Source organism: Mauremys reevesii, linkage group 1 (assembly GCF_016161935.1).
Source record: "Mauremys reevesii isolate NIE-2019 linkage group 1, ASM1616193v1, whole genome shotgun sequence".
NCBI lineage: Eukaryota > Metazoa > Chordata > Testudines > Geoemydidae > Mauremys > Mauremys reevesii.
This window is the reverse complement of record NC_052623.1, coordinates 245072748-245097409: the sequence shown is the minus strand read 5'-3', so window position 1 is coordinate 245097409 and position 24662 is coordinate 245072748. Positions and strand designations below refer to the sequence as shown.

The 24662-nt window shown below is 43.4% G+C and overlaps 2 protein-coding genes and 1 long non-coding RNA gene across 7 annotated transcripts in view; 1 reads left to right on the top strand and 2 right to left on the bottom strand.

The window, feature by feature from the left end:
* PLCZ1 (phospholipase C zeta 1) overlaps window positions 1-8370 on the bottom strand; it is a 149492-nt gene extending 141122 nt beyond the window's left edge. For 4 of the 5 annotated variants that reach the window (XM_039544635.1, XM_039544651.1, XM_039544663.1 and 1 more), the window contains exons 1-3: window positions 8218-8370; window positions 6258-6381; window positions 2380-2614 (exon numbers count right to left, since the gene is read on the bottom strand). In XM_039544635.1, the coding sequence (XP_039400569.1) occupies window positions 2380-2614; window positions 6258-6381; window positions 8218-8228 (370 nt within the window). In that variant the 5' untranslated portion in view covers window positions 8229-8370. The remainder of the gene's footprint in view (window positions 1-2379; window positions 2615-6257; window positions 6382-8217) is intronic. The other variant, XM_039544642.1, reaches the window with a different exon arrangement.
* Window positions 8371-8615: 245 nt separating this feature from the next.
* CAPZA3 (capping actin protein of muscle Z-line subunit alpha 3) lies at window positions 8616-12572 on the top strand. The gene is made up of 2 exons (XM_039544672.1): window positions 8616-9083; window positions 11616-12572. The coding sequence occupies exon 2, from the start codon at window positions 11642-11644 to the stop codon at window positions 12533-12535; it is 894 nt and encodes a 297-aa protein (XP_039400606.1). The 5' UTR covers window positions 8616-9083; window positions 11616-11641; the 3' UTR covers window positions 12536-12572.
* Window positions 12573-22760: 10188 nt separating this feature from the next.
* Window positions 22761-23808, bottom strand: LOC120391025. The gene is made up of 3 exons (XR_005591210.1): window positions 23674-23808; window positions 23136-23300; window positions 22761-22998 (listed from the first exon to the last, which is right to left on the bottom strand). It is a non-coding gene; the product is annotated as an uncharacterized LOC120391025 (long non-coding RNA).
* Between the last annotated feature and the right edge of the window lie 854 nt (window positions 23809-24662).

The following is a 24662-nucleotide window of genomic DNA, read 5'->3' as shown; positions in this document are numbered from 1 at the left end:
GGACAGAATTTCACCAGCAGAATCTTTATTACTAATGGTGATGTATGAGCCAGAAGGAACCCAGCCCGAGCTTAAAATTCCAGGCTGAATTTGCACTGCTGCCTTTCTAAACTACCTTCTTACCTTACATGTAATTGAGAAAAATTAATCTGGAGGCATGATAAATGTGGCATCCATGATGTCATGTTTACCAAACTATTTTTTCAGAGTAAAAGTGCACTTTAAGAGGTCCACTGTTAGAAAACAAAATGTGTCCTGCTATATTAATTGTTAATTTTTTTCCAAGTACCCGCGATGGAATACCCTCCAATTTAAAAAAAAAAACCTATTTTTAAAACAAATTTCACACCATAGCAATTAAAGTGGAAGAGCCTTTATATTAATTAGTTTATATTGTACAAGAGATCAATTCTCTTCCCGAAAGAGATGGGAGATATTCAGCAAACTGAACAATCCAACTGGTTAAGCATTCTTGGGTGCTTTAAAAATAAAATTGGTTGAGAATGTTGATGGTGTCCCTAGTCTCTGTTTGCCAGAAGCTGGGAGTGGGCAACAGGGGATGTTTAACAGGATGATTACCTGTTCTGTTCATTCCCTCTGGGGCACCTGGCATAGGCCACTGTCGGAAGATAGGATACTGGGCTAGATGGAACTTCGGTTTGACCCAGTATGGCCGTTCTTATGTTTTTATGATCCATTTTGCACTCAGAATACTGAGCAATCAAAAACAGTAGATAGAGAATACTAGCAGTTCTCCTAATGGAATGTCCCATAAGGAGAGTTCAAATAGGTGTAGTATCAATATTTGTTTGTACTTAAAAACAAGTTTAATACAATGCAAACAATGTAATTAATTAACTAATTTTTATTGCTGGTGCTATGTTTTATAGCATAAGTGGGTTATATTCAGGGCTGCATGTTTTCCATGGCCATAGCATTTGCTGTGGAATTCCCCTTCCCTCGGAATTATGCTTCAGAATCTAAGCTTTGATTTTTTTTTAAGTAATACATATATTTCTAGTTGTCGTGGTTGCAAAGTAACTCTTGAAAATGTACACCAATGCTGTGTTAGTTTACTGAGTTTGCACACAGTCTGGACCCTTAATGCAGAATTTAGATTCAGTGTGTTGCACAGCATACAGGATCTTGATGGGAACTAAGCAAAAATTGATACAAACACCACTCGATTCAACTTTGTGAGTCTTATGTGTAAATTACCTTACAACATTCAAACCACAGAAGTACCCACTCCAAAAGTATGACTGTCAATACTTGAAAGAAATGCAGATACTTATTAGTCTTGAATAGTGACATGGTTAAAGTAATGTATCAAAAGCTAGTACTATTCCGAGACATGTAAGCTATATCCTATCTTGTATTGCACTGATAACAATATACTAACAAAAACCGACTTACAAGTAACATAACAAAATCAAACTCTTTTATTAAGGAGCTCACAAAAAATTATCTTCATTTTAATGTGGTTGTGAAACAGATCTCTTAAGCTAAAATAAGTTACATATAATTTAGTTCTGATATGATTTATTCTTGTTTTAATAATTATTGTACTTAGTCTTCAAGTTTCAACAAGACAAATTAAAAAGGTCTCTAGCTACAAAATAAGTAATGATTCAAAACTTCATTTTACTTTTGCACATTTCAAATACATTTTAAAATTATTCATTTTTCTATTGTAATCTAATGTTGAAGAGCAGCATCATATGATGGTGAGGATATTTGGCTAAGGACATACAGTTTTCATTTTTCACCTCTTTAGCGCATGATTCAAATTCATCTTGATTAATAAAGCAAAATGAGTTCTGATAGATTAGTTCAATCAACAATAAGTGTCACACAGTTTGACATCCCAGCACAGCAAGGGCCATTTCACATTTCTCAGGGGCCTAACAAAACATTCAGGGCTTTAACTAGCCATATTTTTCATGATCTTACATAAAATGTTTCTACACAGGAGACCTTATACAACTTTTGGACTGGCCCCGGGTACAATACTGGAGTTTGAATCACCTACCTATAGGAAACTGTATGTTCTATATTTGAGCCATATCCTGTATAAATTTATGATTAATGTATTAAAGATTTCTTGTAATAATATATCCATAGTAGTTTAAGGATCTGAACTTGAAAAACAACTAATATTATGTCCACATGCTTACTAACAGATCTCAAATTCTCTCTCTCTTTATTTAGGAAAGCAGATACTTATCTTACACAGTTTACAGCTTTTTCATAAATTTCATAATAATTTTATAGTCAAATAAGTATTCAAAAATAAATATACATACATATATAAAAAGTAACATAGTAAAATAAAATCTGAAAATCCAACATTTATATTATGTTAAAGATATAGTGTACCTTCTTCAATGGGTTCATACTTTGCAATAAGTTCAGAGGCAATTGCTTCATTAGCATCAATTACAAATTGTTCTTTTCTGAGAAACTCAATCAGGTTTATTTCAGGTAGAATTTTGCGGTTCGGAGAATAACTGCAGAAAAGTTCATGTATTTCACTTCTGTGTGCAAGGGTTCGATAAATTGCCCTGAATTCTTCTATAGTAATAGTTCCAGTCTTCGGCTGATTACTTGTTTTCTGAAAACAAAAACGATTTGAGTACAAACATACATTAAAATGTAAAAATGTATCATTAGAGCCATTATATCAGTTAAAACATTGAGCCATAATGTTTCTTCAGTACATGGTCATGATCCAATTCTATTCTATTCTAACAGGTGATGCAGTTAGTAAATCTTAGAATTTGGCCTTACCTCTTAAAAATGTCTATTATTTTAAGTAATTAAGTTTAAATTGTATTGCATAACACAAGCTGCATATTGTCAATTGCAAAATATTTGTGTATATTTGATGTATCCAATTAGAATGCATGAATTCAAAACAAAATCTTGTACTGAAATATATATTTTAATTTCATAAAACTGTACTGCAAAAAAAGGTTATCATGATAGTGAAAAAGTAATATATTCTGACACATCAACAGTTACTATTTTAAATAATTTTGTGAATACTGTAAGGCTCTATTTTAAAATTAGGAAGAGCACGCATTCCTCAAACAAGTGAATTAAGAATGACCAAATTATCATAAGATTAAAGTCCAATGGCAGGTCATATCTAAGATTTTTTTTCAAGTTTAAAGATATGACTTTGCTCAACTTTTAACAGACTAAGATAAGTTAAGCTTTGACCAATTATTCATACACTCAGAATTTCTAAATTATACACTTGTTTTTTGTAAATGGAGCTTTTTAAATGCTAGAATATGGATTCATTTCAATGTTTGATTATCAAAAGCCACTAGAAAATAAGAAGGGTGAAAAAAGAGGTAGAATGACAGTAACTGAGTATCTCCGGCATATACATTTTTCAAAGACTCACCAAAATAAATTTTTGTTTAAAATTTTCTAAATAATATATGGAATTCAGTTTTCCCAGTGTACATTTTTTCTCTTTTTTTTTAATGTATTGTTCATAAAAGGTGCCATAATGTGCTAGCCCTTGTGAATGAATAGTAAATAAAAAATTCATTGAACTACCCTCCACCAATGTGCTTCAATTCTCTTCTACAAGGATCACCGCTGGAGTTGAGAAAAAGTTAGTATTATTCAGTTCTTAAGCCCTGAGACTACCATGGAGGACAGTAATTAGTGCCTAATATTATGTCAGCCGTGGTGGTTAATGCCTAGTAAAAACTGGCCTGACAAGGAAAATGACCAACTATCATTTGATAAAGATATTTGTTCACTACCAATCTGGGATGGATTTGAAACAATGTCCTAGAGATGAAAGATTCAATAATGCATTAATAATTCCCTCCTGAGCAATCTAGTCATTAGTGAAATATATTTCTAAAAGTATAAACTGGCGTAAAACTAAAAATTGTATTACGTAACCAAAATCAATGCAACAGAAAAGTATTTTGGGGGCTTCTAACAATAATCTATTAATTCCCTTCCAAACTAGTATCTAATTACTGATTGTTTGAAGGATGACTGTTCAAAAGAAATTTACTATTAGATTTACTAAAACCAATAATGAAGAAAACCTGGTACAAGAAACTAGTAATAAATTTTTAACATTGATTGAGAAATCACAACTTCCCAGCTCCACGGAAGCATTTGGAAACTACAGTAATAGGGGCTACGTAAGAACCTAGATAGAAAGATTAGTACAGATTTATATTAGAGACAAATGGTGGGTGAGGTAACATCTTTTACTGGATCAATTTCTGTTGGTGAAAGAGACATAAGCTATCAAACTTAAAAGAGCTCTTCTTCAGGTCTGTGCAAGCTCAAAAGCTTGTTTCTTTCATCAACAAAAACTTGGTACAATAAAAGATATTGCCTCACCCAACATCTCTCTCCAATATCCTGGGACCAACATGGCTACAACAGCACTGCAATCTATAGATTTCTATGTGTGTCTCTAGCTCCTTATCATATCTTTAGTTTTATTAATGCACCTCAACTCTTTGCTATTCAGAAAATGTAGTAAGTTTAACAAAAGGCTTTCCTGTTGAAATGAAAGCTTTAGAAAATGTATTATTCTTTAACAAACTTTAATCTCCCCATTTCTTCTGATTTTACCTAAAGTAATATGACAGAAAAAGAAATTTAAATTAAAAGGAAAGAAAAATAAAAGCAGTACGTTGGTAAAACACCTGCATATGTGTCTCTAATACAGAATGAACTTTCTAGTCACAGCCCTTTGACTCTCTCTTAAAGAGCAATGAATTTGTAATACACCTCTACGCCAATATAACGTGACCTGATATAACACAAATACAGATATAACGCGGTAAAGCAGCGCTCTGGGGGGGTGGGGTTGCGCACTCCAGCGGATCAATGCAAGTTCAATATAACGCAGTTTCACCTATAACGCGGTAAGATTTTTTGGATCCCGAGGACAGCGTTATATCGGGGTAGAGGTGTAGTACTGTATCCAATTAGATCATTCCTATTCTAAACAGGCCATTCCTTCAAGTAATTATTCTTTTTATAGTCTTTTTATAATCATTCACCTAAAATTACTCCCTGAAAATAGCATAATAGAAAGCCCATAAAAACAATAAACACAAAATTTGCTAACTCGCAAGAGGCTCCAAAGGGTCAGTACACTCAGGCTTTGTTAGACTGCTGCAGGAAGTAAATTCCAGAGTTGAGGGTCCTCCATCAAAAATGCTCTGCCATCAGCCTCAGTGTTTAAATTTGGAGAGTGTTATCTTGAAACACTTTAGTTAACCTGAACTGTCATAATGGTGGTATGATTTGAGAAGTCAGTCTTCGGGTAGCCAGGATCCAAGCCACATACAGCCTCATACAACAAAGTCAACATCTTAAAATAAATGAAATGAATGAAACAGCAAAAGTGTCTTCTGAACACAAAGTTACCGTAAGTGTACTCCAATATTGCCATGAATTTTCTGTTCCACAAAATATCCACTTTATAAAAAGAATGGTCACATTATTTCTAGAAAAATTTTCATAGACTAGAAAAGCAAAGGAATAGGAAGAGAATTTTTTCTGTACAATAATTTCAATGTTGATCATCCTACAATAGGATCAGGTCAACCTGTTTGGAATTCAGTATTATCTACCATTCTACAAAGAAATCTACCTGTCAGGCTTTCAGTGTTATTTTAAAACTAGAGACATGTAAATGCTATTTTAAACTATGCACATTCCATTTGAAATCATTATTATTCTTGTAATAACAATGAACCCAAATCTGACTGATAGTTGTCGAATTTGACTCTTTGATATCCTACTGGTTAATTATGTTTTTGATAATTATTAGCGTGTTTGAAATCCTAACACTGCAGTAAACCCTTTGCCAACTGGTGGCTGATTAGTGGCCTGTGTTAAATTAATTTGGTAGTTAATCCAGTTCCTTGTAGTAAGATGTAAACATCACAAAACCAATACTCTTCTTAGTTTCATCAGAATTGATAGAGACTGAATTCTCCTCCTATCACCTAGGATGATCTATCCCAGAACATGTTGGGGAGGCAGTAAGAAAGAGATTGCATTGATGCTGCCTATGAGATATCCATGCTACAGATAAATACAAGACTTTGTCCATTCAGCTGTTAAGTTGGCACATTTATTTAACAAAAATATATTAAAAAAAACCAACAACCAAACAGCCCCTTAGGTGTCTGGTCATTCTGAATACTGGTCATTCTGAATATACTTATATCAATACATGACAATTTTCTCACCTTAAAAACATATTTTACATGAACATAATCAAAAGGGATGTTTAGCTTAATAAGTAATTTCAATGTCTTGTCTAAATTAATCTTTCCGGTTCTAAACTCATCCTGAATGATGGACAAAAACCATGTAAGGAAAAACAGGTTAAGGAAATGTATAAACACATTTAATTAGCTTTTTTTTTAATAGGAAAATGTATTTGACTTTTAAGTATCAGAGGGGTAGCCATGTTAGTCTGGATCTGTAAAAGCAGCAAAGAGTCCTGTGGCACCTTATAGACCAGGGGTCAGCAACCGGTGGCTCGCGACTCGCCAGGGTAAGCACCCTGGCGGGCCAGCCTGGTTTGTTTATCTGCCGCGTTGGCAAGTTCGGCCGATCGCGGCTCCCACTGGCCGCGGTTCGCGGTCCCAGGCCAATGCGGGAGGCAGGAAGCGGCGTGAGCCGAGGGATGTTCTGGCCGCGGCTTCCTGCCTCCCGCATTGGCCTGGGACCACGAACCGCGGCCAGTGGGAGCCGCGATTGGCCGAACTTGCCGACGCGGCAGATAAACAAACCGGGCCGGCCCGCCAGGGTGCTTACCCTGGCAAGCCGCTAGCCACCGGTTGCCGACCCCTGTTATAGACTAACAGTCTGTTAGTCTATAAGGTGCCACTGGACTCTTTGCTGCTTTGATTTTTAAGCGAAACATATTAGCTATTTTTCGACTATATTTTCTCCATTTCTGGTTCCAAATAATTAACTGAAAAATATTTATGTTATTTATTTTATTACAGTGCTGGGCTAAAGGGGTGCTGGAGGAGAAGAGCAGCCTACAGGGAAGAAAGGCGAAAAGGAATAAGAAAGATGAAATGGCACAGATGATAACTGGGAACAGATAAGATATCCAATGGTAGTGAAAGTGAAAAGGAGTAGAGTAAGTGTTTAATGGGAGTAAAGAATAAGCGGGGGGGGGGGGGGGATTCATGTATTAAAGAACATAGGGTAGTGGAGGAAAGCAATAAAAAGGGTAGAATAGGCGCAAGAGTGTGAAAGCAATGGAGAGGCAGGTGTGAACGGACTAATGTGGACAGGGAGCTCACGAGGTTGAGTAACTATGAAGATGATTTCAGGGCCGCCCAGAGGGGGGGCAAGTGGGGCAATTTACCCCAGACCCTGGGCCCAGCAGGGGCCCCCACGAGAGTTTTTCGGGGGCCCTGGAGCGGGATCCTTCACTCACTCTGGGGGCCCCGGAAAGCTCTCGCGGGGCCCAGGCCCCCGGAGCTTCTTCGCTCCCGGTCTTCGCTGGCGGGGGGTCCTTCCTCTCCGGGATAGAAGGACCCCCCTGCCGCTGAATTACAGCTGAAGCGGGACCTGCCACCGGAGTGCAGCTGGGTCTTCGGCGATAATTCGGCAGCAGCAGGGGGGTCCTTCCATTCCGGGACCCACCGCCGAAGTGCCCCGAAGACCCGTGTGGGGGCTGCACTTCAGTGGCGGGTCCCGCTTCGGCGGTAATTTGGCGGCGGGGGGTCCCCGCCGTGGGTCTTTGGGGCACTTTGGTTGCGGGTCCCGGAACAGAAGGACCCCCCCCGCCGACTTACCGCCGAAGCGGGGCCCCCCACCGCCAAAGACCCCGGGCCCCCGGAATCCTCTGGGCGGCCCTGGATGATTTGGGTTATTAATGGGGGTGGCTAGAAGAGCTTAATGGGTTTTCAAACCGTGTCAGAGGAGGGCGGGGTGTGGGTGGGTTGCTGGGGGAAGGTGAGCCGGCCTTGCGCCGCGTGTATGGGGAGGTCTCTGGCAATCGGGGGGTCCCCCTAGTGTGGGGGCGGGGGGACCCGGCCGGGGAGCGTGGTCTCTCCACGCGGGGGGCGGGGGTGTCCCTATGAGGGATGTGCCCAGTGCACTTGGGAGGGGCCGGGAGGGGAGGGGAGGGGAGCCCGTCTCGCCCTGCCGCGCGGCGGGGGGGGGGGGCGATGATAAGGATATTTGGCCTCCATGGTGGACTCCGCATCGCCCTGCGCCTCTCCGGGCTCTGGTCACTCCGATGGTGTCAGCAGCAGCTCGCAGCGCGGCATCACCCCGGCCCGGCTCCTCTCAGGCCCCCGCCCCCCCACGCGCGGGGATCCCGCCCCTTCCCGACCAACCGCCCCCGCCGCTGCCCACAGCGAAGAGAGAACCCGTCGGCGCCTGAGCGCCCGCCGGCACGCGGGGCCTGTGACGCCACAAACGGCCCGGCCCCGTGGGATACAGCTCCCAGGCCACGCGACTGACCCGCTTCTTCCGGCCCCGCCCATTGCGTGGCCGGCGGGAGAGACCGTCTCCCGGCCGGGCCTGGCTGAAGGTGATTTTCCTGTCCCCGCGCTCACGCTATACCCTGGCAACTCGACACAATTGGGCCAATTCAGCTGCCGTAGGCTGATCCCAGCCCAGGCTCTAGATCCTGCCAGGGAGGAGGGTTCCATCGCCTGTTGCCTTGTGTCCTCCTGACCACGTGGTCCGGTCTTCTGACCCTTCCCTGCAGGGCCCTTCCTCCCTTTGCCCCATGGCTAGAGCTTGCAGTGCCCTCCTCACCCCACCCTCCAGAAGCCCCAGGCTCACCCTGGGGATTTATCCCCCCTGCCATGGATCCCACTGCTTAGCCCCACTGAACCAGCTGGATAGTCCCAGGGTCATTTGCAGCCTTACCGCCTCTGGCGTTCAAGTTCCTGACAAACACAATGTTGCTTTTTGCCCTCCATGTGGGTTTCCAAAGTGTGGAACATGATCCTGGGGCAAGGGGTGGTATGTGATCCGCGGCTGGTATGTGCACTTGATGTTCTGGCCCAGTCATGCCACAAGAATTCTCTAAGAAGGTAGGTGGGAACGGCTACTCTAGATCTATCCAGAGGTGCTTCCACCTGTTCTCGCTTCAGCTGCTTTAGATTTTTAGGACCATTTCAGAAAACTGTTACATCATCAAAAGTTCTTGAGCTTTCCATGATGGTGATTTTTTCTTGTTACTATGTCGATTATTTTCCAGTCTTTTTATTTCATTGTTGCTTTATCAAAAGAGTTGGATCTTCTCTGAGTATGTTTCTGGTTATCTAAAACATTCATGTAGAAGCTCTCCATAGTTGAGTTTTCACTCTGGTATCCTAAGTTGTGGATCCCTAGCCAACTATCTTCCATGTGACAACATAAGCATGTCCTTTTGTTAGTAAAAAAGGGAAGCACCAGAGAAGGGGGTCGGCTTATGAATGGGTATAGAGAGGGAGAGATGGGACGCAGCCCCTCCCCCCAAGAGAGGGAGCAAGAAGAGGCAGCACAGCCAGCAGGGAAGAGGCAGGGCCAGCGTCTCCGCTTCTGGCCATGCTGCTCTCCCCCCAGCCTCCGAAGCAGCTGCAGCTGTGCTGCTCAACCCCGCTCCCCCGAACAGGCTGTGGCCACGCCGCTTGGTGTAGCAGCACAAACAGCAACCCTCCACTTTTGCAGTTTCCGCCACACATAAACGAATGTCACTAGGCATGCTCAGTTCGGGTGAGCATGCTCAGTGCACCCAAAGTAAGGAATTGGGAGAGCAGTGCCATAACAAGGGTGAGGCGGGTGAGGCGAGTGAGGCACTTGCCTTGGGTGTGCAAAGCCAAGGGGCGCAGAAAAGCAGAAGCGTCCCTGCCGGAAGGAAAGCTGCGTGGCTCTCCCGGATGCTGCTGCCTCTATGGCAACAAGCAACGCTGGCCGGCAGAGGGCTGAGGGCGAGCAGCTGGCTGCGGGTCAGGACGGGGAAGAGGGAGGAGGCACTCCCAGTCAGAAATACCTACATCACCTTTGAGGAAGACCGCTGCCAGTGTCTACAAGAGGCACGTGAATGACGTCACAGAGCACCAGCAGCGCACAACCCACTGACTGCGAACTTCCTAGGCACCATCTGCAGCCAAATGTGCACCTCTAGAATTGGCTTGTATAGTCATCAGAGGGCACACTATGAGACACAACAATAGATGATCTGCACAGATTTGTCATCATCGGATCGATGGACTACCAAGACTACCTTAGGGGCTCGCTATAACATATTACCAGGGTTCAATACAAAGTCATATAAAAGTTATAAAAAAAATGCATAATGCAGAGATGTATCTACAACTGCATTGATTGACTGCTGTGTGCAGTAATGTATGACCCCTGGGTCTTTGAATGAAGCTTTATACTTGGGGGGCCGAGGCGGCGAACGGGTGGGCAAGCAGTGGGTGGGCAAAGAGGTAAGCAGTGAGCCAGCAGGGGTTCTAGGGCAAGCCAGCGGGGGGCTAGGCGGTGAAGAGGGGTGTGATGGTGGGGCCGAATGGGGAGCGGGGCAGGTCCTATTTTACTGCTGTGATCTGGTCACCCTATGCATGCCGTTTCTCACCCCCCACCCCCAAACCTTCCTTTTTGGCCCACAGCTGTTTCAGCAGGGCAGCGCTGGGGAAGGAGGGTTTGTTTCCATGCGGCGGGCGGCGCTTGGGGGGGGGTTGTTTCTGCGGGGCTGGGTGGTGCTGGGGGAGGTACAATTTTATATTCTTGCCTCAGGCACAAAAATAGCTAGTTACGGCTCTGTGGGAGAGGGAGCATTTTGTGTCATCACACCAGCCCGCCGGAGCACAGTGCGGCTGTGCCACCCAACCCAGCCCGCTGGAACATGCTGCGGCCGCACCGCCTGATCTGGCTGCACTGCCCAGCTGCCGGAGCAGCTCCAGCCAGGCCAGAGACATCCTCCCCTGGCCCTCCCCAGATAAGGTGGGAAGGGATGGGATGGGGAGAGTGTGGGGGTCCCAGGCTAGGGGGTGGAGTCATGTGGGGGGTGGTCACGGGTTACTCCCCTGACCCCCGGCTTCTCCCCCCAAAAAACATTTCCCCACCAGTTGCTGTCCCGGCCCGTCAGGGTAAGCAGCTGGCGCGCCGAGACACTTTGTTTACTTAGGTTTACCTCCATGCCTGCAGATGCTCAAGGTAAACAAACCATATCAGCCGGCCAGCGGCTTATCCTGATGGCCCGGGAGCCAAAGTTTGCTGACCCCTGACTTATAGGGTCGGTTTATGAATGAGTCATAAAAATTTTCCATTTTACTTATCCATCTTGAGGGGGTCGGCTTATAAACGAACCGGCTTATGATCGAGTATATATGGTAGTTTTTTATGTGCTGCCAGCAAATATTTTCCACTGTGACAATTTTTTCAAAAACTCTAGCTCTATTGAATCATTTTCTTGTGATCTCACTAATATTTCTAGATCTTTCCAGATACAACTTTAGAGCACAAAGCAAAGTTCTGGATGTTGCCAAGAAACTTTTTTGCTGTGACATCCTCTGGTATTCTAAAATATTTTTAATAACAATTTCCACCTTAGCGTAATATTCATGCTTTCATTTCAGGTTTACCACCACAGAAATAAACCACAATGTCCAACAAATGTGATTTGTCTAAGGAAGAGAAAGTGGGGGTCATATGCCGTCTGCTGTATCAGGCACCTCCAGGCGAATTCTACAGTGTTTTTGAAGATCTCTGTATTCTGGTCCAGGATGATGACCTAATGAGGCAAGAGGCTGCCCAGGTCTGTGCCCATCACAATAAGAACAATTTCACCTTAGTCAGAATAGAAGGAACCAATGTGCTGGTGACTCGCTACAATGACCTAGGAGGAAATCGCTTTTTTGACCCTAAATATAAATTTTCTTTCAAATTTGATCACTTGAGTGGAATATCAAACAAATTTCAGCTCCACGGGGTAGCATGGGATGAGACAGAGTTATGGAGAACAGCCCTAAATAGTGCTTTAAAGGCATACGTGGATAGTCACTTTCCTTCAGGGGACTGCTGTGTATTTAGAAAAACCTTGAAAAACAGGCAGGTATTTGTGGTCTGTATTGCAAGTCATCAGTACAAACCGTTGGGTTTCTGGAATGGCCTTTGGAAAGGTGAATGGACTTTTTCCCAGATTCCAGTTATTACTCAGGTTACAGGGGCCATTCATACGCAAGTACACTACTTTAAAGATGCTAACCTCCACATGACAGTCTGCAAGACTGTTGAAGAGACATTGCATGTAATTGACCCAGCCCAGTTGGCCATAGATTTTGTGAAACTCATAGAAACTGAAGACAACAAATTTCACATTGCCATGCTGGAAAACTTCCAAGCTTTGACAGATGAAATCTGGAGAAAAATTCTACGAAGGCAGCTCCCAGTCACTCGCACGATCATTAACTGGAATAAACTGCTGACCAATCAAAGCATAAAAGCCAATATTTCCAGTCATGAGGTGCCACTGAGTTTAACTAAGTGTACGGTTTGAGTAAAATATAGCCCAAATAAAACTAACAATCACTGTGGAAAGTGGATTTATTTATTCATTTGGCTCATTTCTGGACATCTATTGGAAATATTGAGCCTTTTACCACAAGGCTGCCATTTTGAATCTAATCCAGTTCAGTAATAACTAAAAGTTATTACTGTTTGATGTTTTTCTTAATGCAGGGATTTTCTTGCCTTTTTCTGATTCAGCTAGCACTGGCCCTTGTCAGAAATAGGATAGTATCAGAGGGGTAGCTGTGTTAGTCTGTATCCACAAAAACCTTAAAGACTAACAGATTTATTTGGGCATAAACTTTCATGCGTAACCCCCCCCCACACACACACACACACACACACACACACTTCTTCATATGCATGGAGTGAAAATTACAGATGCAAGCATAAGAATACTGACACATGAAGAGAAGGGAGTTACCTTACAAGTGGAGAACCAGAATTGGCCTTGTTAACACTGGTTCTCCACTTGTAAGGTAACTCCCTTCTCTTCATGTGTCGGTATATTTATGCCTGCATCTGTAATTTTCACTCCATGCATCGGAAGAAGTGGGGTTTTTTACCCACGAAAGCTTATGCCCAAATAAATCTGTTAGTCTTTAAGATGCCAGAAATAGGATACTGCCTAGATGGACCACTTGTCTGATCCAATATGGAAAGCCATATTTCTATGTATTTTTCACCAGTTTTAAATTGACACACATTTTTAAATAAAAATAATTGAATTTAATCTCATATTTTATGTTAACTTTCATTTTGGGGCAATTGGTAATGCTTGTTTACTAAGGATATAAAGGGACAAATAAGAGATTTTCAGAATAGCATTGAAACCCAAGAAGTTAAACCTTCAAGTTTTGTTCACGTATATCAATATCTAGAGAGAAGATATTCATAATGCAGTCACGTAAACTAAGGTCTGGTCTACACTAAGGGGGGGGGTCGAACTAGGGTACGCAAGTTCAGCTACGCGAATAGCGTAGCTGAACTCGAAGTACCCTAGTTCGACTGACTTACCCATCCAGACGCGGCGGGGTCGAACGCCGCGGCTCCAAGGTCGACTCCACCACCGCCGTTTGCGGTGGTGGAGTTCCGGAGTCAACCGGAGCGCGCGGGGAGTTCGAACTATCGCGTCTTGATTAGACGCGATAGTTCGAACTCGGAGAAGTCGAACTCACCGCGTCGACCCGCGCGGTAAGTATGGACCTGCCCTAAGGGAGACATGGAAACAGGAGGCATAAATCTATTACAGTCAGGGCTGGAACTGTGCCAGATCCCACCAGGGATGTGTCATAGTATTCAAAAAGAAACTTTAATACCTGTCATCATGGGATAGCAGAATACATGAAGCTGGGCCACATCCTCTCTCAGTTTTGACAATTGAATTTTAACTAGGGCTGTCAAGTGATTAAAAATATGAATCACGATTAATCGCACAATTAAAAAAATTGTGATTGATCACGCCATTAAACAATAATAGAATGCTCTTTATTTAAATATTTTTGGATATTTTCTACAATTTCAAATATATTGATTTCAATTACAACACAGAATACAAAGTATACAGTGCTCAATTTATATTTTTTATTACAAATATTTGCACTGTAAAAAACAAAAGAAATAGTATTTTTCAATTCACCTAATACGAGTACTGTAGTGCAATCTCTTTATTATGAAAGTTGAACTTACAAATGTAGAATTATGTACAAAAAATAGCTGCATTCAAAAATAAAACAATGTAAAACTTTAGAGCCTACAAGTCCACTCAGTCCTACTTCAGCCAATTGCTTAGACAAACAAGTTTGGTTGCAATATGCAGGAGATAATGTTGCCTGCTTCTTGTTTACAATGTCACCTGAAAGTGATAACAGGCATTTGCATGGCACAGTTGTAGCCAGCATCACAAGATATTTACATGCCAGATGCACTAAAGATTCATATGTCCCTTCATGCTTCAACCACCCTGATGATTGATTCTGCTTGATAACAATCCAAAGGAGAGCAGACTGACGCATGCTCATTTTCATCATTTGAGTCAGATGCCACCAGCAGAAGGTTGATTTTCTTTTTTGATGGTTCGGGTTGTGTAGTTTCTGCATTTGAGTGTTGCTCTTTTAAAACTTCTGAAAGCATGCTCCACACCTCGTCCCACTCAGATTTTGGATGGCACTTCAGATTCTTAAACCTTGGGTTGAGTGCTGTAGCTATTTTTGGAAATCTCACATTGGTATCTTTTGTGTGTGTTGTCAAATCTGCTGTGGAAATGTTCTTAAAACGAACATGTGCTGGGTCATCATCCAAGACTGCTATAACATGAAATATATGGCAAAATGTGGGTAAAGCAGAACAGGAGACATACAGTTCTCCCCCAAGGTGTTCAGTAACAAATTTAATTAACACATTATTTTTTTAACGAGCATCATCAACATGGAAGCATGTCCTCTTGAATGGTGGCTGAAGCATGAAGGGGCATACGGATGTTTACCATATCTGGCACATAAATACCTTGCAACACCAGCTACAAAAGTGCCATGTGAATGCCTGTTCTCACTGTCAGGTGACATTGTAAATAGGAAGCAGGTAGCAGTATTTCCCGTAAATGTAAACAAACTTCTTTGTCTTAGCATTTGGCTGAACGAAAAGTGGGACTAAGTGGACTTGTAGGCTCTAAAGTTTTACATTGTTTTGTTTTTGAGTGCAATTATGTAACAAAAAAAATCTACATTTGTAAGTTACACTTTCACGATAAAGAGATTGCACTACAGTACTTGTATGAGGTGAATTGAAAAATACCATTTATTTTGTTTATCATTTTTACAGTGCAAATATTTGTAATTAAAAATAATAATATAAAATGAGCACTGTACACTTTCTATTGTGTATTGTGATATAAATCAATATATTTGAAAATGTAGAAAAACATCCAAAATGTTTAATAAATGTCAATTGGTATTCTATTGTTAAATAGTGTGATTGATCGCGATTAATTTTTTTGAGTTAACCGTGTGAGTTAACTGTGATTAATCGACAATCCTAATTATAACTGATTATTTAAAATAATGAGTGACTTATCCACATCTGATTTCATACTAGCTGTGGGCAGCTTACCATATTCAGAGGGTATGGTCCCGCCAACACCAAGGCTAACAAGATAATTTACAAGCAACTGCAGTCAGTCTTCAATAAAACTCTGAGAAGAGATGTCATTGTGATTGTGGGCAACTTTAAAGTGCAGGCAGGAAAGTATAATGACATCTGGGGAAGTACATTTGGTATCAGGCAGATGAACAAGAATGGGCAGCAACTGCTGGAATTTGCAGCTGCCAATGACATGGTGATCGCTGACCTTCTCTTTCATCACTCAAAGATTCATAAGCAGACCTGGTATAGCCCAGATGGTTTCACCACACTGTTATTGATCATGTCCTTATTAACAGTCATTGGCAGTCATGGATGTGCGAGTTCACAGAGATGCTGAACTTCACACTGACCATTGGCTTCTGCTGACAAAAATGTACTTCCAACTTCAAAGAAGAGACAACCAGTTAATGGGCTGAAATTAGTCCAGTTCAACAAAAAGATCTTAATACAACAAACTATCAGATGGCTTTCTGTTCTGAACTGTGTAAGGCCATCGAAGCACTAAAGAATGAAATGTCACTCCTTCTGTCATCTGATAAGGAATGGTGTTGTTTCAAGTCATCAGTGCTGACCACTGCCAGCTCAGTGTTGGAGCCTCAGCTCTTCAGACATTATCCAGGGATCAGTGAGGAGACACTGGCGTTACAAGGTTTTTAACACCCTCCCGCGTCTATCATTGGGGCTTGATAGGAAAACCGACACACAGGTAAGGTGTAAACACAAACAGTTTATTAAAAACAAGGACCCCCAAAACACTAAGCATATAAACAAACCACTCGGTCATCAAACCAACAAAGGCCTTAAGCCTGGAACCCAAAAGGTATACAGTGGGGTAAAGATATAACAAATATTAACTACATCACCATGGGATACCACGGAGGCAGGAATCAAGGACACAGGATACACTAGGATGGGTCTTCAGATGAAACACAAGTAAATCGATCATCAGGTTTTCCAATGCTTTACATTGTCCTGTGGGGGAGTATGTGGACGCTGTTCTGACTGGATGTAATGTCAGTTGCGTGGGAGCAATGAAGATGGACACTGGACTGTAACAGCGATGACTTGGCTACCTCTAGAGTGGACAACATCTGAGGGGCGTGCTGCTTAGCCTTAAATAAGTTCCTGTTGCCAGGCATGTTGGAAGGTCAGGTGACCCCTATCTTTCTCACTTTTGCAAGAAAAGGCGCCAAACTAGGCAACAAAAAGGACACCAAATATGGAGGAACAACAACAACTCCATGAATCCAAGATGGCTAACTGAGAGGGAAATAGCAAAACAGAAAAATTCCCTACACTGGAGCTAAGAAAAAAGCAAGGCTACAATTTGAGGATTCAATGACATGTTTGTTGAGAGCAAAGGAAAAGCTGAATGGGTTTGACTTCAGTATGTCATCAAGTCGTTGTGTGAGAAAGATAAGTAATCCTGATCAAGTATCAGAGAGGTAGCCGTGTTAGTCTGGATCTGTAAAAAGCAACAAAGAGTCCTGTGGCACCTTAAAGACTTACAGATGTATTGGAGCATAAGCTTTCATGAAGTCTGATGAAGTGGGTATTCACCCACGAAAGCTTATGCTCCAATACATCTATTAGTCTTTAAGGTGCCACAGTACTGTTTGTTGCTTTAAGTAATCCTGATGTTTGTCTCAGGCAGTGAGTTTAGAAAGGCTGCTGCCTAGCACTATTGCTGCACCCTCTATTCAGCTTTGTGGTGTTTGTAGGGGAAGGTGGCATCAGAATGTCCAGTAAAGAATTAGGATGGCAGTGTAGCAAGGCGGAGGGGCCTCCCTCTGATGTTGACAGGGAAGAACCACTCCCCGCCTCCTGGTGAGTGAAGCCAGGCCAGGCCTGGCCCTCATGTCAGAAGCAGAGGGATGGAACAGGAAGTATAAGAGGTGTGGCCTCCAGCTCAGTTGAGAGGGATCCAGTGAAGGAGTTAAATGCTGGTGCCTTGCTGCTGACCCCTGAACCAGGGACCGAGCTGTGTCAACCCCTGCCTCCTCAGGAATACTTGGAGGAGCTGCTGCCAGGTGAATACCCCAAGGAACTGCTGGCTCTCAAGTACCCAGGGGAGCCTGAGGGCCCATGAGCAACAAAGCCCTATGAACAGGTTGGGGTAGGAAATAGCCCAGGGAAACCAGACACTAGTCCAGTTGTGTTGCTGAAACCATGATCAACATATTTCGGCAGGATCCCCACTGACCCAGTGGCAGGATTCCCAGTCACTGTTAGGGCCCTGCGCTGGGACCCAGTCGAGTAGGGTGGGCCTGGATCCCCCTGCTGCCAACCCCCGACAGCCTACCCACCTTAGGCTGGATGGCCTGTGCTTGCCTGCCTTTGCGCTGCCCCAGCCATGGAGCCAGGCCATAGACTGTTTGCTGTCTGCCCAGCCAGGGATATGGGCCAAAGCCTGCCTTTCCCAGCCAGGGAATCTGAGCCTGACTGTTACTGGGTCTATCTACTGTTGATCAGCTCTCAGCCGCAAGGTGGAGTGGCCTCCCTCTGACGCTAACTGGGAGGAACCACTCCAAGCCACTACAGGCAGCATCAGCCACAGTCTGCAAGATCAGTTGCAAAGATCATTTCAAGATAATTCTCAATTGTCCATCACCTGCAGTTCCCCTTAGCTATTCCTTCTATTTAAACATACCTCTTGAATTAGAGTTTTAATGGAAATAGAAAGCTAAATTTGTAGTACTGTTTAGTACTGCATTAAATCTAGTAAAAATGTTGATGTTAAGTATAAAAATATAATACACAACTAGAAGACCTGTAATTTTATAATACATATATATATGTTAATATTTGTTTTAAGCACCACTACAGTGGATTTTGCCTTCACTGATCACAGCTTGTAGTGATCATGTAGTAATGTGGATTAACTCTTACTTTCCAAAGCCATTTTCTGTTGGTACTGATGTGTTTGCCCCTCTCTTATACCAATCAATTGGGGTTTTCAATTGCAAGGATCACATTTGACATGATTACTTTGATTTTATATGATGTTTTAAAACATAGCAAAGGACTTTGCACCCTTTTGAGTGCCACTCAGCCACAGGAAAGATTGTTACAGTTTCTGGAAGCACACATTAGAACCAAGTATAATTTGACTGACCTGTCATAGTAATAAGATGCCTCCTAGAACTTACCATGTCATTACAAAAATAAAGATTTTGCTTCTACACACGCCTGTTTGGGGAAATTTCTTATTTTATGTATCCGAATACCGTGATCATCCAGATATAATAGTAATAAGTAGGTGCTTATAAAATAGATATAAACAGCATTATAATTCTACAGCAAAATTGTTGTTGTTGTTATAATACAATGTTAAATGTATATTTGTTCATTTCTTTAGATTCATAAAGCCACAAGAGGTGCATATTTTTGTACTTTAGGTACAATTAGTTAAAAGTATGTCTAACATGATGCAAAGGATTGCAAAAGACACAAATGGAAAGATTCTTGGTAGAGAAGAAGAACAAAGGAAAAGATTAATAGAACATTTTCAGGCTGTTTTAAATAAACTAAGCCCAAGCACACTACTAGAAATACATGTGAAGACCTACCACCAGAGATTGATACTCGTTTAGTAGATACTACAATAAAAGAAGTTAGAAAAGCCATCTGTAAGCTAAAAAATTGGAAGGCAGCAGGAGGGGATAACATTACTGGAGAAATGCTTAAAGCAAATGACAAAACAGCTCTCCAGACTTTCCTTGTCTTTTTGGACAGAATATGAATGAATGAAGAATCCAATCCACTGGAAGAGAGACCTGATAGTAAAATTGCCAAAGAAGGATGAGCTTATCAGCTGCAATAACTGGAAAGGAATCACATTTCTCTCAGTGCCAGAGAAAATCATAGACAGCATCATTTGGGAATGTATCAAGAAACAAATGGTCTCCAAATTAGAGAGGAAAAAGCAGGTTTAAACCACTGAGATTATGTGCAGTACATCAGTACATATTGTTGTTCTCAGATATATTACGGAACAAAATGTGGAATGTCAGACACGTGATAAATTCTATAAATTTCAAGAAGGCTTTTGATAGTCTACACAGGGTATTCACCCACGAAAGCTCATGCTCCGATACATCTGTTAGTCTATAAGGTGCCACAGGACTCTTTGCTGCTTACACAGAAATAGTCTTTGGAAAATTATGGTGTATTATGGAATATTGGCATATTAAGTAGAATAATTAGAATCATCAAGCATCTTCATGATAATGCTGAATGTGCAGTCAGAGATGGTGGCAACATCATCTGATGGTTTGCAGTGACAACTGGAGTAAAGCAAGCCTGTATTATGTCTCCACTATTGTTTGCATGTGGAAAATAACTGCAGAAAGCAAGAGTAATTTTTTGCACAAATGATAAAGCACAATTGGATGACCTAATTTTTGCTGACGATGTTGTCCTGCTTAGTTCAACACATCACTTAATAGAAGGAAAGACCCATATTTTGCAGACACAGCAAAACAAGTTGATTTGTTTATCAACAAGAGGAAGATAAAACATACGGCTATCAGTGTCCCAAAGCAACCATCAGAGCAGACAGAAAAACACGAGAAGTAAGTCATTTTTACCTATATAGGGAATGAGGTGATGGCGACACCAAGCTAGATATCAAACAGATACCCCAAAGCAGCAAACAACTTTCATAAACTTGAAAATAATTTGGAAAAGTTGCATGATTGATACTGATACAGAAAAAAAAAGAATTTTTAACAGTGGCATCGTGTCTGTCCTCCCTTATGGAGCAGAGTCATCACTTTTATTGTAGGATTTCCATAACAAGATCAATGAATTCCAAAGTAAATGTCTGTGAAAGATTTTCAGAGTGCAATGGAAAGAGTTTCTTCCAACATCAGAAATTCTAAGTAGAGCAAACCAAACTAAAGCATCAAACATGGTAAGAAGATGACATTGGACATATTTAGGACATGCTTTAAGAATACAAATATAACTTCCATGTCAAGTGATAATATGGACAACACTTGGAAAGAGAAAATGAGGCTGACTTGGAGAAACACCACTCAGAACAATAGTGAAAGAAGCCAAATCTACCAATATGACACTCAAAAGTCTTAACAGACCAGCACAAGACTGAACTAAATAATGGAAACTGGTGGGCAGACCAGGCAGCTGAGAGTGCAGGAGGATAAAGAAGAAGAAAGGATTGTATAATGTTACAAAAATATTGCCAGATAGCTGTAAATGAAATAAATATATAAACAGATATGTATTGCACACGTTATTTTCTATTTGCATTGATTAGGATACATTTTTCAGTTCCACTTTAACATCATCTTTGTAGGTGCTGACTCCGTGGGTGCTCCGAGCCTGGAGCAACCGCAGAAAAAAAATAGTGGGTGCTCAGCACCCACTGGAAGCTCCCCCAATCAGCTCCTCCCTCTCCCTCCCAGCACCTCCCACCCACCATGGATCAGCTGTTCAGTGGAGTTCATGAGGCACTTAGGGGGAGGGAGAGGAGTGAGGGGGAGGTGTGGGAGGGGGAGGAGGCGGAACGGGGCAGGGTCTGGAAGAGGTGGGGCAGGGGTGAGGGCTTGCAGGAAGGGTTGAGTGGGGGCAGGGCCTGGGGCAATTGGGGGTCGAATACCTCCGATGACTCATAAAGACAGCGCCTATGGTCACACCTCTAAGGATGATGGGTCTGATTGTTTTATGCCAGGGGCGGGCAAACATTTTGGCCTGAGGGCTGCATAGGGTTTCGGAAATTGTATGGAGGGCCAGTTGGGGAGTGAGGGGTGGCCTGCCCTCCCTCCCGCTTCTCATTCCCTGACAGCCCCCCCAGACTCCTGCCCCATCCAACCCCCCCAATTCCCTGACAGCCCCCCAGGACCCCTACCCCATCCACCCTCAGCTCCCTGTCCCCTGACCGCCCCCAGAACCCCCACCTCTTACTGCCCCCCACCGCCCCATCCAACCTCTCCTCTCATTCCTGACTGCCCCTCCCCCTGGGATCCTTGCCTCATCCAATCACCCCTCTCCCTGCCCCCTGCTACCCCATCCAACCCCCCCTCCTTCCTGACTGCCCCCCTGGGACCTCTGCCCCCAGTCAACCCCCCTGTTCCCTGCCCTCTGACCGCCCTGCCTCCTAGCCACACCCTCGCCCCCGCCTGCCCCCCAAACTCCCCTGCCCTCTATCCACCTCACCCACCCCCTTACTGCGCTGCCTGGAGTACCGGTGGTTGGCGGCGCTACAGACGCGCCACCATGCAGCACAGAGCACCAGGTCAGGCCAATCCCAGGAACTCACAGCCCCGCTGCACTGGCGGCGGAGCAAGCTGAGGCTGCGGGGGAAGGGAGACAGCAGGGGAGGGACTGGGGGCTAGCCTCCCAGAACAGGAGCTTAGTGGCTGGGCAGGAGTATCCCACGGGTCGGATGTGGCCCACGGGCCGGACTTTGCCCACCTCTGTTTTATGCAGATCTCTCCATGTGGAGCTCCCATTCCATAAGGATGAGTCGCTTGTGGCAGTGTTTCTTGATGATGCCCTATAAAGATGCCTCTCCCCAGGAGATCTGATTAGACAGCACCATGGGCTGCAGGAGGGCATGGGGATGAGGCAGGGAGAGCATTCCCTGCTGTGTCTGTATTACTGATGGGTCAACCACACTTTATCCCCCTGGCTACTATTGAGACCCAGCCTTTAGGAGCATGGCTCTTTTAAGGGCTGTGCTGCTGGAGGGAGCACAGTCAGTAAAGTAGCAGCTGGCTTTGCAGGATATTTATTTAAATATGTGATCATTACATTATTGTTAATAATTTAATTAAAATTGATACGTCCTAGGACTCCATCCCTTGTCATGCACTGCACCCAGAAGTATACATGTATTTTGAAATTGGTGATGAAATATGTTGCATAAATATACATGGCATCAGACAACGATATCAAAAATACAGAAATCTGATCTTGCATTGTGAAAACAGCACACTTATTGAAATACAGATATTGAATATGAATTATCATAAAAGGAATCACAGAAAATGACTATATAGCTACATTACGTTATAGATGTTCAGTTTTCATATTTCCCCCTTCATGAAAGTCACTCTGAGACAAAAATGTATTCAATTTTGCAATATCTATTTTTCTGTAAGATGAACCTCTCCTAATTAGAGTATAATTTCTCTTTTGGCAAAACACAACAAGAACAAAATAAAAATACCTAATAATATAGGGCCATACAATGCACTCCAGATCACATCTAGATCTCATCCTTCCTCTGCAATCTCCCTTCCTTTTATTGCTTTGCAGCATGCCTTTCATGAGGTCAGGATCTCCCTGGAAGGAGAGTACAGGTTTTGGTTAGTTGGGGAATGGAGACCTTGTGTTGGGTGGAGTTGGTGATAGAAGAAAATGCATGTTCTTCCTTCCTTCTCCAGCCATGGAAAAGGTAAATATAAGTTGGATTTTATTACCTTCCCACAGTGTGTCCTGCATGATGGAAATCTCTCTCTAAAGGAATCCCTGATCAGCTGTGGCCAAGAGAAGTTCCTGGTAGAACAGCTCCATTGGACATCTGTTTGTATGGTTCTGTCTTCCTGTGATTCTGCCAATATCTTTCAGGTTTAGTAGTGGAGCCCCTAAGGTAAAGGTAATAATTGGAGATATACCAATCTCCTAGAACTGGAAGGGACCTTGAAAGGTCATTGAGTCCAGCCCCCTGCCTTCACTAGCAGGACCAATTTTTGCCCCAGATCCCTAAGTGGCCTCCTCAAGGATTGAACTCACAACCCTGGGTTTAGGAGGCCAATGCTCAAACCACTGAGCTATCCCTCCCCCCTTTACAGAAACCATGTCGACTATTGCCCTGGATCATTTCACAGGGGAACAAAGCTTACCCACTTCCCCCACCACCACCCTCTCAGTAGAGGGCATCATTGCAGAGTTTTCCTCCCCCTTTGCCTGCTTTTGAGGGTTTTTGTCACATGAGGGATGCAGTTCAACCCATAGTACCTTTACTCCTAAAGGCTCCAAAGCTCTTTTAAGACAACTGATATGCATACACATACACACACATCACTTCTTTCACCACTGAAATGCAGTCATCTCTGATGTGCCATGCTTGTAAGTATTCTGTATCAGCATCACTACCCTGTTTTTAAGAGAGGAAAGGGAGAATGAGACAACTGAAACTATAGAAGAGATTTTGGTAGCAAACTATAAGTTGGTGTAAAGTCAGCACACACATTTTTACACAAGAAAAGTGCCAAGGGATCTTTTAATGACCACGAGTGGACAGGTTCTCATTTTCATATTTCATTCAAATTATGTTCCTTTCAGCAGCACAGTGCTCCATAACATGATGTTGGAATATTGGTTCAGTGATGGCTCTGAGAGCAGGGGCGGCTCTAGGCACCAGCAAAACAAGCTGGTGCCTAGGGCGGCAAAATCTAGGGGGCATCCCCTGCGGCCGGGGGGGGCGGCAGGCTGGGCCGGCGGACCTGCCGCAGTCATGCCTGCGGGAGGTCCACCGGAGCCCCGGGATGACTGGACCTGCCGCAGGCATGACTGCGGAGGGGGCGCTCGTCCCGCGGCTCGGCTGAACCTCCCGCAGGCATGACTGCGGCAGCTCAAGCGGAGCCGCCGGACCCGCGAACCGTCCGCAGCTGCGGGAGGTCCAGCCGAGCCACGCGGGACGAGCGCCCCCTCCGCAGTCATGCCCGCGGGAGGTCCGCTGCTCCCGCGGCTCCGGGGCGCCTCCCGCGCATGACTGCTTGGGGCGGCCAAAAACGTAGAGCCGCCCCTGTCTGAGAGAAAGTGACATTTACTGAACCTCCATCACCACCTCTGGCAGCATGCAGTTTTCTTGAAGATCTCACATGCAGAAGCTTAAACTTTATAACATTGCCTTTTGAAGAGCTCAAGACTCAGAAAATGTTCTTTCCAGTGTTGGATTTATGTTAGGGATGTACCGAACTAGTTCAAGAATGAGGTTCAGTATT

Coding starts and splice junctions, on each gene's coding strand:
- CAPZA3 (XM_039544672.1), top strand. CDS start 11,642: ATGTCCAACAAATGTGATTTGTCTAAGGAAGAGAAAGTGGGGGTCATA.